A 14049-nucleotide genomic window follows, 5' to 3' on the forward strand; every position below is an offset into this window, starting at 1 on the left:
GCAAAATGCTGCCTGCAAAGATATTGACTCATGTGGCAGCAAGTCAGCTGCCTAGGCTTTCGGACGCAGCCAGTGTATTAATGCACAACTTATCCCCGATCTACACATTTTGCAATTCTCCCCTTCTTTTACGCGCCTGATTCAGATGATCATCTCGTAACGAGAGAGATCTGTGAACTCTTATCTGATTGTGTCAGATAAGAGAGCAATTCAAAATTTGCAGAGAGCGGTCCCCAGGACCCAGATTAAGAACCACTGGTCTAGTCAGACTAATGAACTATAATGCTTGGCGGAATAAAGTGTTGATATTAATATTATACATTAGATTACTTAGAATAAAATGACAATACAATCTAAAATCTGACTGGATGATCCAATGTTTGAAGCCTTTCATATGACTGTTTCTCTGCAGCCGTAAACAGGATGCAGTTTAGCATACAGAATCAAAAACAACAGCAACTAGAAGAACTCATGACTACTGTATATGGACACATCTTGCTCATTTTTAATATTAAAATAATCAAGAGTCAGAAAATGCACAAGGCTGTTTACAAAAACCAGAGTAAATGAATGTGAGCTCTGCTTCAGACAGTGTAAGAAGCTTTCAGAATATCTTTTGTTTTTATTTTTGATGACAGTCCTGGCTAATAGCTCTGTATTGGTTGTATGGTGACCATGGTCAAAGAACACAACACCCAAAACAACAACAAAACTGCATCTGAGAAAGCTGTGTGCTGTTTGCATTACAGTCTGTGGAAGACATTTCTGGAGTTCGCAACATTTTTAATACAGCATATCTGTCGTAGTTGAGATGACATACAGAAGCTTCTATTCAGATATCTCTGTTGGTCTGAATTCAAGTGAAGAGGGTGTGTGCATTTGTGTGTGAGGGGTCTGGATGTGTTACTCACACACACTCTCTCACACACATACTAGTATTCCAATCATAATGGGGTCATTCTATAGGCTTAATGGTTTTTATATTGTACAAACTATATTTTCTTTCCACTTAAACTAAACCTACCCCTCACACAAAACTGTCTACATTTTTAGATTTTCAAAAAAACCTAATAATTTCTTGTTTCATGATCAGGACCACACAAAATATCCCCACAAGGTCAAAATTTACTGGTATTACTATACTTGTAGGGGCATTTGGTCCCCATATTGTAAGGAATACCAGATACACACACACACAACAGCTGGTCAGTACACTTTCACCCGGGGGCCGTAGAGTATCATGTATCCTCCGTCACATATGAGAGCAGGACCACAAATCAACACATGCGACTGAATGTGAAGCATTAAACATCTGTTTTCATAATCTAGTTAAGACAGCACAGGTTAATAGGGTGAAATAATAACCATCACTGATTAAACACTGTACATTAACACAATTGTTTTGTGTAAGAAGTTATCTGTAATGTTATGTTTAATAATGGAATTGATGCATTATTTAATTACATGTGTAGCAATTTGCAAACATTCCTAGCATATAAAGCTGAACATTGGAAAAAGCCAGCTTCATAATTCTTGGTTGAATTTGTTGATATATTAAAAGTTTGTCCCGAGGGGATTCCGATTTCTCTTTTTATCACTCCGTAAATAAATACTGTCAACAGACAGAAAAACAAATACAAATTTTCACCATGTTTTTATAAATAAAATGTTCAAAATCAGCATGAAATATATAGGAACAACCCCTCAGTGAAACTCTTCAGCCTATATATAGGAAAATGATATGGTGCAAAGATGATACAGATGCAGATAGATAAAAAGCTATCAAATAAACACTTAAATTTACATTTTTTTCTTTCCACTAGTCTGAATGAAGACATGTTATGAAGGAAAATAAACTAAAATCTCAAAACTGACCTGTGCATAAAAACAAAAACAAAGGTTTTGTATGTTGTGTCTCGCTTTAAAGAGTCTGGTCAGCTCCCCTGGCATTTAGACATGCACACACAGACACACAGACACAGACACACACACACACACACACACAAACTGCACCTGTCTGCATGCGACAGACACAGCAGCTGCAACAATCCTGACAGTCACAATCACTTTTACAACACTGCCTTTGTCTTCACCCTGACAAAGTGCTGACCACTTATTTTATACACGCACACACACACACACACATTACCACTTGACATAACACACACACACACACACACACACACACACACACACACACAGGCTGCAGCTCAACTCCTCTGAGGGTTTAAACCCAGCAGATGCAGAGATGGATCAACATGCTCTAGCTTGTTGAGCAAATGGGATTAAACTCTCTGGGGAAAAAAACAAAACTAAAAAACACTTCACGAATGCAAACACTTCTAGCAATGCAAATACAACTTCTCATGCTCCAGCACGTCAGAACGAAGAATGCAACACAAGTATAGTAGACTTCACTGCAATCGCATGTACAGTCTTTCATGGTGATGAAACAGTTTGCAGAAAATCTTGTTAGTTAATCAATTTTTATACGCACACAGGGCAGGACTTAGTGGGGCGGGGGGTCCTGTTTGGGCCCTATACCTACACTACAAATGCCCTTAAAAAGAACATCATTATGGAGTAACACAAAATGCACAAACATGCTTTGAGGTACATAAACAGTACAATTAATATGCAACATGTCTAGGCTATAGTAAAAGTGTAAATGTAATATTAAATATTCATTTCTAATAATTTTAAAGATTAGATCAAAGACCCATTTAAAGTCTACATTAAAGACCCATCTCTTTAACCTGGTTTACATGTACATTTATTCATTTAGCAGACGCTTTTATCCAAAGCGACTTACAGATGAAGACAGTGGAAGCAATCAAAAACAGCAAAAAGAGCAATGATATATAAGTGCTATAACAAGTCTCAGTTAGGTTGACACAGTACACGTAGCATGGGTTTTTAATTAATAGAATAAATAAAAAGAAAACAGAATAAAAAAAATAATAGGGCAAGCTAGTTAGAGGTCTTTCCACATATACACACATATATAATTGCATAATAAATGAAAAGAAAAATAGAATACAAAAAGATTAGAAAGGTAGTTAGATTTTTAAGAATATAATTAGAATATTGAGTGCTAAAGTTAGAGGGTCAATTAAAGATGGAAGAGATGTGTTTTAAGTCGATTCTTGAAGATGGCTAAGGGCTCAGATGCTCTGATTGAGTTGTGAAGGTCATTCCACCAGGAGGGAACATTTAATTTAAAAGTCCGTAAAAGTGACTTTGTGCTTCTTTGGGATGGCACAATCAAGCGACGTTCACTTGCAGAACGCAAGCTTCTAGAGGGCACATAAATCTGAAGTAACAAATTTAGGTAAATGGGTGCAGAGCCAGTGGTAGTTTTGTAGGCAAACATCATGCCTTGAATTTTATTGGTAGCCAGTGCAAATTGATAAACAGAGGTGTGACGTGTATTCTTTTTGGCTCATTATAAATTAATCTTGCTGCCTCGTTCTGAATTAATTGTAAAGGTTTGATAGAAGTGGCTGAAAGACCTGCCGAGAGAGCATTGCAATAGTCCAGCCTGGACAGAACAAGAGCTTGAACAAGGAGTTGTGCAGCATGTTCCGAAAGAAAGGGCTTGATCTTCTTGATGTTGAATAAAGCAAATCTGCAGGATTGGGCAGTTTGCAATGTGGTCTGAGAAAGTCAGCTGATCATTATAACTCCAAGGCTTCTAGCTGTTTTTGAAGGAGTTATGGTTGATGTGCCTAACTTGATGGTGAAATTGTCATGGAACGATGGGTTTGCTGGAATCACAAGCAGTTCTGTCTTGGCAAGGTTGAGTTGAAGGTGATGGTCCATCATCCAGGAAGAAATGTCTGTTAGACAAGCTGAGATGCGAATAGCTACCGTCGGATCATCAGGATGGAATGAGAGGTAGAGTTGAGTGTCATCAGCACAGCAGTAGTATGAAAAGCCATGTTTCTGAATGACAGAACCCAATGATGCCATGTAGACAGAGATGAGAAGTGGTCCAAGAACTGAGCCCTGAGGCACCCCAGTAGTTAGATGTTGGGACTTGGACACCTCACCTCTCCAAGATACTTTGAAGGACCTATCTGATAGGTAAGACTCAAACCATTGACCTTTCTTTCGGAACATGCTGCACAACTCCTTTTTCAAGCTCTTGTTCTGTCCAGGCTGGACTATTGCAATGATCAGAACACAGTATGCTACCGAAAGGTGGGGTTTAAGGAAACTGAATCTTTTGAACAGCTTCGCGCGAACCGTTTGGGGATCTCTGAGAATTGAGGTAATTTTAAAATGATATTTTGACAAAATGACAATGTTTTTTAACCTTGGATGGATCTAAACCTAATGTACAGGACTCATAAACAGTGATAGGAAGCTTAGAATTTTCATCTTACTGGCTCTTTAAGTAGTGGAGTTATACGAGCCTGTCTAAATGATAAGGGGAAAACACCAGTGTGGAGGGATGTGTTGATGATGTGAGTGAGTGCAGGTATAACTGCAGGAGAAATGGCTTGAAGAAGATGAGATGGAATAGGATCAAGTGGGCAAGTAGCAGGGTGATTAGAAATGATGAGTTTTGAGACTTCTGCCTCAGAGAGTGAAGAGAAGGTAAATGAGTGTAAGTTTGCTGGTGATGCGAACTTGACTGATTGTGGTGTGGAAAATTGTGCACTAATGTGTTTAATTTTATTAATGAAAAATTTAGCAAAGTCCTCAGCTATTAAAGATGAAGCAGGAGGGGGAGGAGGAGGACAAAGAAGTGAGGAAAATGTTTTAAAAAGCATGCGAGAGTTAGATGAATTGTTAATTTTGTTATGGTAGTATGTCTTTTTAGCAAAGGAGACATTAGCAGAGAAAAAAATATAGGAGTGACTGATACACAATAAGGTCAATATTAAATAAGTATAAATAAGGTTTACACATAACATACTAATGTGCTTTTAATATCCAAATCCGTTAAAGGATTTTTAGGCTGCATTAATTAGGTAAACAGGAACCGGAAACACTTCACATAACACCCTATGTACTTGCTACATCATTAGAAGAATGGCATCTACGCTAATATTAGTTTGTTTCTCTCTTATTCCGAGGTCACCGTAGCCACCAGATCCAGTCTGTATCCAGATCAGAGGGTCACTGCAGTCGTCCGGATCCAGTACGTATCCAGACCAGATGGTGGATCAGCACCTAGAAAGGACCTCTACAGCCCTGAAAGACAGCAGAGACTAGGACAACTAGAGCTCCAGATACAGATCCCCTGCAAAGACCTTGTCTCAGAGGAGCACCAGGACAAGACCACAAGAAAAAGATGATTCTTCTGCACAATCTGACTTTGCTGCAGCCTGGAATTGAACTACTGGTTTCGTCTGGTCAGAGGAGAACTGGCACCCCAACTGAGCCTGGTTTCTCCTAAGGTTTTTTCTCCATTCTGTCACCGATGGAGTTTCGGTTCCTTGCCACTGTCGCCTCTGGTTGCTTAGTTGGGGTCACTTCATATGCAGCGATATTGTTGACTTGATTGCAAATAAATACATAGACACTAGTTAAAATGAACAGAGATTACATCACTGAATTCAATGATGAACTGCCTTTAACTGTCATTTTGCATTATTGACACACTGTTTTCCTAAAGAATGTTGTTCAGTTGCTTTGACACAATGTATTTTGTATAAAGCGTTATATAAATAAAGGTGACTTGAGGTTTTTACGACAAAACCCACCCAAATGCTACTTAAAACTAGTCTAAATTAGGCCAATCGCATTTCGAGGGGTCCCCCGGTAATTTTTTTTTTTTAGCATTTTAGGGGCTAAATATCATTTAGTAATAAGTATTTACTTAAGTTTCCCAATTCCACGAAACTTCGGAAATGCTTGAAGAACCTCATAGTACACATAAAATATAATTTTTATTATTTATTTAGATTTGTTTTTAATTTACATTATTTTTAAGTGATATAACCATTGAAAAAAAATCATAAACATTTTGTGTTTAGGTCTTCATAAGTTAAATTAGCGTCTGATTTCACACAATTTTGTTGATAAACACAAATATTTATACCAATTGACAAACCATGGCAGCATGAAAAACATAACTTTTTAATCTGACTGAAAGTTTATGCAAGTAAACCCCACAATTAAAAAAAAACAAAAAACAGTCAAAACAAATATTCTTCAACCAAAGCCAAATTGTAAATAAATTAATTGTTAATTTAAGTATACATTTTTCTAAATTGAGATTTATACATAATCTTTCCATTAATGTATGGTTTGTTATGATAGGAGATACAACTATTTGAAAATCTGGAATCTGAGGGTGAACAAAAATAAAAAATACTATAACAAATACTGAGAAAATAGCCCTTTAAAGTTGCCCAAATGAATTTCTTAGCCATGCATATTATTTATCAAAAATTAAGTTTGATGTTTATGGTAGGATATTTACAAAATATCTTAATGGAACATGATCTGTACTTAATATCTTAATGATTTGTGGCATGAAAGAAAAATCGATAATCGTGACCCCTACAATGTTTTTTTGGCTATTGCTAAAAATATTCCCCAGCGACTTAAGGCTGGTTCTGTGGTCCAGGGTCGCAAATGATTCTTGTAATTTTGAATTCATTATGAGGGTCAGTAACAAAGACTTATATGATCTACTAGCAGCAACCAACTTTGAGATTTCCAGTGATTAATTTGCAGTCATTCTTTTGCTGGAAGCAAAAATAATCACTTCAACCATTCATGTTTTTGTCAGTAATGTGAGACACTCATTCAAACACAATAAAAAAATAAATAAGTAGACTTTTTACATGTGACATACATTTTTATTCAACAATATAACACACTGAATGCTGGGTGGGGAGGTGTTGATTACTGCTGAGGGGGCGTGGCTTCTGTTATGAGAGGAGGAGTCACTGTTGAGGATGAGGGAATCTCCACCTGCAAAAGAGCAAATAATCAAATAATGTGTTTCATTGACAGAACCTCCAAAAAATGTTAAAGAAAATGGTTTAATATAAGTTAGTCTATTTGTACATCCATATAACTAGAACACTTTCTGAGTTTGTAAAAATGATCAAATGTGTTAACTAATGCACTTGCACACTAAATGCACTCAAAATTATGATTTAGACATTTTACAGCTAAAACAAAAATGTATTCACTGAATTCAAGTACTGCAATAAATTGAGCTTCATATTTCTGCAGCAGCATCTTAAACTTTTTATGTATGTGTGTTTTTATTTTTCGTTTGTTGGAACAAACTTAGGGATGAGTTGAAAATTTGTCTGCTTTTCTATTTTTAAAAGTGGCAATGAGGCATCATCTAATTAAATATGCCCTAATTTGCATACATTTCCAGTACACAAATCTCAACAGTGGATAAAGCCACTGTTATTAAAGTTCATAATTCTTGTTTGATTTTGTTGACAGAAACAGAAAACATACTATTTCACCACATTTTTGAGGAATAAAATGTTGTATAAATCAGTGTGAATGGAACAAACCCCTCAATAAAAGCCTTCAGAATATAAAGAGCAATACAACTGAAATGTTTGGTGTAAGCTCTGAGACAACTATTTAATAAAAAAAATTATTTCACTGGAATTTAAATGTATAGATGCAAACAGTGCAATAAAATAAACATTGAAATGTGTATTTTGCCAAAAAAAAAAAAAAAGCCTAAATGTATATATGCAAACAGTGCAATCAAATAAACATTTAAATGTATATTTTGCCAAAAAAAAAAAAAAAAAAGCCAAATAGCTCAAAATCTCAAAACTGAACAGTGCATGAAAAGTGTTTTTGCCTGCAGTGTCTTGCCTTCACTTGTTTAACTGAATTATCACACACAAACATTTCTTACAAGTCTTTCTGCTCTTTTCCGCAGCATCTTCCACACTTTATGATGAGCCTAAAAACACAAATAAAACTGAAATGTGCACAACTCAGAATCAAGAATATACACACTAAAGCACAATGTACTAGACTTAATCTTAGAAATGACAGACTGAACTGCTCTTGTAATTGTCCACAGTGCTACATTTACTGTATTTTCCGCACTATAATGCGCACCAGATTATAAGGCGCAGCTTCAATGAATGGCCTATTTTAGAACTGTTTTCATATATAGGGTGCACCGGATTATAAGGCGCATATAGAATAGAAGAGACTGCAGTCAAACGTTTGACTGGGTTTACGTTATGCATCCACTAGATGGAGCTGTGCTAAAGGCAATGTCAACAAAACAGTCAGATAAAGACGCCTTGAGTGACTTGAATCATATATAAAGCGCTATATATTATAAGATTATAAGGCGCACTGTCGTTTTTTAAGAAAATTAAAGGCTTTTAAGTGCGCCTTATAGTGCGGAAAATACGGTACATTAATTATATGGCAGAATGACCCATTGTAAAGATTCATTTTCTCTCACACTCAATACAGACATGAGATGTACGTACAGTGAGGTTGAGGGGCAGTGACAGCCCCTGAGCCCGGCGCAGGACGCCCCACTCGCATTCTCCCACTGTATGGACAGATGTGACCTCATACTGAGAGCAGAGACCTGTACGAGCCACTAGAGGGCCTCCGCTCACCGTCACATGATCTCCACACCTGAGCAACACACAGAACATCCAGCACAGCTGATCTGATAGTGTGTGTGTGTGCTGGTTTGACATATTAAATGTCCTAATTATTCAGACATTATAAACACGATCAACTATTTTTATTTAAAAATGCAGAATATATTCTGTGAGGATTATCAATACATAAATTTAGTATAAAAACCATTACGCCTATGAAATGTCCTCTTAATGATAGGAGTGAAAGGGTGTGTGTTTTCACCTGTATAAAGACACTGTCCCATTCTGGCTTTGAGCTGCTCTTTCTTCAACTTCCTCCTGTTTACACCTGTGCAAACACACTTACACATGTTTAATCCCTGATTATTCTGGAGGAAAAAATGCTTTCAAAATATTCCATTAAAATTACAGTTTTTTTTCCCCTCAATATTTCAAACTTTCCGTCTGTTCAATTAGAGACAGTTTATATGTATCCAGTCAACATCTTGATTCAACAATGTGTCACATTCGAGAAATAAAATGGAGTGAATGCTGGTTCATTACATTCATCCCTCCTTCAAACTAGATGAACTCTGATCAGAAGCCATGTCTAAATTAACCAGAGGTGAACCATTAAAAAAAAACACTGATAAACTGACTATCACTCACGATGCAAGCCGCAAATAATGTATTTGAGGACATTTACTAGGCCGCTGTGCCAATAATAATATTATAATAAACACTGCTTGTTTGTCATAATTTGTTTGCCTGTGAGTGCTGTCAGGATGTGTTGGCTTACATTAAACGCACATTACATTTGTTGGTTTTGTACTCAGAATGATGCATTTGTAATGAGAATTTTCATTTGACTTAAATATAGCTATGTATTTTGGTGATATCAGTCACTCTCGCTGTGCTGTTTTCTTGTTGCATTTCTGAAAGGCAGTCGCACATCAGATGAGAAGTGCAGCGCGGTAAAGGGCAACTCTAGTATCACACACCGGACTCATTGCGTTCAGTTCAAGATGACAGAAGCATTAATAAGTTGCTGGTGGAGCCTCCGGTTTGCGCACGCTCATATAAAACAGTGTGTTCTAATTTTAAAGACATGGTGCGGCACAGCGCTGTGCTTCTCATCCAGTGTGCGACCTGATTAAGGCTGGATTAGCCTCTTATTTCAAAGGTGGAATTGTCAAAGAGGATTTTTAGAAGACATAAGACTGGTAGACTGGTAGTTTGATTTTTCCCCCGACGAGGGTAGAAAGAGAAGGCCTTGGTTCAAGAGTCATGGTTGACTACTGGAATGAAATCGATAATACTTGACCCTAAATAGGGAGCTATGTAAATAAATAAATAAAATAAATAAATTAGTAATTATGCTTTGTATTTGTCATTTTTCTTGTCAATTTTTGTTGTTATTCAATTCCTCTATTTAATAGCTTATAGTTTAATAGTTTTTATTCATTTTTATTTAAGTTAAGTCAAACTAATTGAAAATGAGAAATGTTGCTTCGGAAACTAGCTGAAATAAAATATATATATATATTTATAATGTTTTATTTCAGTGAATATTTATTTTATTTCAAGTTAGAATTTTTTTATTGTAGTAGTTTACCCTAATAACCCTGGGAAGAACTCCAGTTTTATACTGTTATTTTATTTTCAAATATGAACTATTATAGTTTTCTTAAGATCATGAAATGTTTGTCCTGTTTGCATTTTAGTCTTAATAAAACTGAGTAATTTTGATTTGAATTTGAATTTATTTTATTTGATCAGGGACAATGCACAGAAAAAACATTAGTCTAAAAAAGAAGAGATGTCATGTGCCAGGTTATAGCAAAAAATGCTAATTTCCACCCGCAGTCCCTGGACAGGTAGATGTTATAGGCCCTACGTACAAAAGTTCATAAAACATATACAGAATAATACATAAAATCATTACTTCACTCACATCATAAAAACACACTCCACTTCAGGAATCTATCACTCACTCACTCACAATTTACATCGTTCATATCACAGTCAATTCAGTGCGTACAGGTTTGCTTTAATAATAACCACTGTTTGGACAGGCGTGTAAAATGTACTATAGTTTGTTCATGAGCTAATTTCGTTTGGAAGAATATTCCAAAGGTTCGCTGCTTTATAAAAGAATGATTGTTGACCATATGTGGTTCTACGTTTTGGAACGCTGCACTCTCCTCTGACTGTCGACCATGTGGCTCTAGAAATTCTCTCCGAATTTAATGTGACAAATTTTCTCAAAGGGGGAGCAGCGATGTTATGGATAATTTTAAATAAAGCAGAAATTTGATTATATTTAATAAGGTTTTCAAAACTCAAAATGTGTTTAAAATACTTTACAGTGATGGTACTGGCGAGGCTTTTTATCATGGATTTTTAAGGCCCTTTTATATAATGATTCAAGTAATTTTAACGATGTTTTACACGCCTACTAGACATGCAATACAGAAGATGTGGAACAATCATAGTGTTGAGGTATATATTTGAGGCTTCCGTAGTTAATGAATTTCTAATATGTTTATAGTTCATCAAATTAAATTTCAATTTATTACTAAGATTTTTTATGTGACTTAAAACCAAGGTTCGAATCGAGTATTAGACCTAAATATTTTGTTTCATTTACATTTTTAATTGTTTGTCCATTTACTTGAATTTCTTGAGTTACTTGTAATTAACATTTATTTGAAAAAAACATTGAAACCGTTTTATCAACGTTTAAGGTCAGACAAGACGTATGTAACCATTGTGCAACTTTTTGCATCTTTTTTGATAATTTGTCCGCAACCTCCAGCTCGTTTTCCCCAGAAGTGAAGATAACTGTATCATCAGTGTACATGATTATGTCAACGTCCGAGCACACTGTAGGGAGGTCATTTATATAGATGCTAAAAAGCAAGGGTCCCAAAATAGACCCTTGCGGCACTTCCATCGAAGTGGCTCTGGACGCAGATTGGATGTTATTCACTTGTACACACCGATGTCGGTCACTCAAATAAGATCTTATCCAATTTTGGGTGTGCTCAGAGAGACTAAATTGATTTAATTTACTGTAAAGTATCTGGTGATTGACAGTATCAAAAGATTTACGCAGATCAAGGAAGATTGCTCCCACCACCCTTCCCTGATCCACATATGCCCTGATAGTTTCCAGGAAGTAACAACAGGCAGAGTCTGTGGAGTATTTCCGTCTGAAACCAAATTGCATTGGGTTTAAAAGAGTTTGTGATTCAAAGTGGGTGGTAAGTTACTCTGCCACAGTTTTCTCGAGCACTTCTGACGCAGCTGGGAGGATGCTTATTGGACGATAATTGTTCATGTCTTGTTTGTTCCCAGACTTAAATATCGGAGTTACAATCGCAGGTTTTAAGGCTGCTGGAAAAATACCCTCACTAATCAATTGATTGATCATTATTGTCAACGGATCAGAGATGTCCTTATATTGTTTAAGAAAATAAGTATCAAGTCCATAAATATATTTTGCTTTGCTGTTGTTTAGCACAGTAATAATTTTTTCAACTTTAGTTTTAGTTATTGAGCTAAGATTAAAATCAGATTTGTCACTGATTGTGAGGGGGGTGAGCAATGTGAAAATTCTGAGCCATTTTTTGGACATTGTTTAAAAAATAATCATTAAAATTTGTTGCCATTGCAAAAGAGTCATCAATAATTTTTCCCTCTATATTGAGACAAATATTCTCACATTTTGACTTTTCCAATCAGTTTATAAATAGTTTTCCATATTATTCTACTATTACCTTGTGCATTTCTAATGATTTCAAGAAAAAAAACTGGCTTTGGCCTTTCTAAGCTCAGCAATAACTTTATTTCTTTGACTTGTAAAGGCGAATCGATCCGTTGTTAGTCCTGATTTGAGAAATTTTTTTAGCGCCATATCTCGCTTTTTCATCATATCCCCAATAATTTTGTTGAACCATGGCAAATTTCGTTTTGCATGTCGCTTTCTTAGATTCTTTTTTGTATATTTGATTAATATGTCATTTACAGCCAACATAAGATCATGACAGCCCACTTTGTTTGTATTAAATCTTTTTCCACCAGTTGTAAATCTTTCTTTGGAATGAATGTGATATACATTTTACTATTCATTTGAGTTTCATTCTTGCACCTTGTTTTTATCAATTTTCTAGCTACTAGAGTTAAATTGTGATCAGACATGCCTGTAATTAAATTATAAGTTTTAATTATTCTCTCGGGTTTATTTGTCAATATTAAATCTATTAAAGTTTGAGAGGATCTTGTTATACGAGTTGGTTTACTTAATAGTTGTGTCTTTTGAAAAGGTTTTGTTATTTCTTTAAGTTTGTTTCTACATGACTTCTCAAACCAATTTAAATTAAGGTCACCCAAACGAATGACTTCTTTTCCATCACACTGTTTAAGTAAATTACCAAGAGAAATAAAGAAATCATTAGTAGCTTTAGGAGGTCAATAAATTGCTAATACACAGAAAGTCATTTGAGGAGATAAAGTAATAGTAGTCCCCACACTCCAAGTTACAGTCACTGATATCCAGTTGTTTACTTTGGATGTGATCTCTTACATAAATCAGCACACTGCCGCATTTACCTTTGAGAAATATTTTTGTCATTTTTATTAGTTTATTCTCTTTAATATAATATATCTCTATATTGTTTGTATTACTCTTTGGTTTTTAGTTTGAGTTATTTTAGTATTCAACAAACTAAGCAAAAATTAGAAATGTTGAGAAATTAATTTATTATACATACACACACACACACACACACACACACACACTCACATATATATATGTTAATATCTGTTTGATTTCATGTAATGACAATTTATTTTCAAGATTTTAGTTTACTGGATGTAGATTTACTGAATATCGTCTACACTGTCTGAACAGATCCATATCTGATATTATACTGAATGATTTTAATTTTATAATGCACAAAATACAAAAAACACGTTGAAAACATTTGAATTGTGTAGTGTGTGTTTCTTGTACCGGCTATGAGAGAAGATCTCAAGCGCCACAGTCGCTGAAACCTCCAGCGGTTCCCACGGCAGATCCTTATGAATGAGCTGCAGTGCGTCACGCGTTAAACTGCGCATGTTTTCCTGCAACAAAAGAAGCAATCGAACTGAACACTGCTAACACTTCAGAGAAGATCAGCATCATCACCAAAGATACTTTCATACTGACACACAGCCAGGAGCTCCAATTCACATCCATCTCAGCATCCAACACTAAAGACAAATATAAACTTTAAAATTGGGGTTTAAAATTAACAGGGGTTTGGACCAAAAAATGCCTCTCAATCAGTGCTTTTTTGTATATTCAGAATGTAGACATTTCTGATATCGAAACATTACTGGTTACATTACTGATACTGGGTTTGAAACATTTCATGATCTAAACACTTAAATTAACTGTCACCCTTCCCCTCTGTGGGACGCCTACATTTACTTCACTATATTACAA

General features: G+C 35.5%; 1 protein-coding gene across 2 annotated transcripts in view; it reads right to left on the reverse strand.

Moving 5' to 3' along the window:
* Positions 1-6796: 6796 nt before the first annotated feature.
* Positions 6797-14049, reverse strand: part of mrpl39 (mitochondrial ribosomal protein L39) — a 14871-nt gene continuing 7618 nt past the window's right edge. Inside the window, exons 6-10 of one of the 2 annotated variants that reach the window (XM_026253981.1) lie at positions 13573-13685; positions 8839-8904; positions 8454-8607; positions 7859-7906; positions 6797-6933 (exon numbers count right to left, since the gene is read on the reverse strand). In XM_026253981.1, the coding sequence (XP_026109766.1) occupies positions 6865-6933; positions 7859-7906; positions 8454-8607; positions 8839-8904; positions 13573-13685 (450 nt within the window). In that variant the 3' untranslated portion in view covers positions 6797-6864. Of the gene's footprint in view, positions 6934-7821; positions 7907-8453; positions 8608-8838; positions 8905-13572; positions 13686-14049 lie in introns of both variants that reach the window. The other variant, XM_026254010.1, reaches the window with a different exon arrangement.

This window comes from Carassius auratus, chromosome 1, assembly GCF_003368295.1.
Source record: "Carassius auratus strain Wakin chromosome 1, ASM336829v1, whole genome shotgun sequence".
NCBI classification, from domain to species: Eukaryota; Metazoa; Chordata; class Actinopteri; order Cypriniformes; family Cyprinidae; genus Carassius; species Carassius auratus.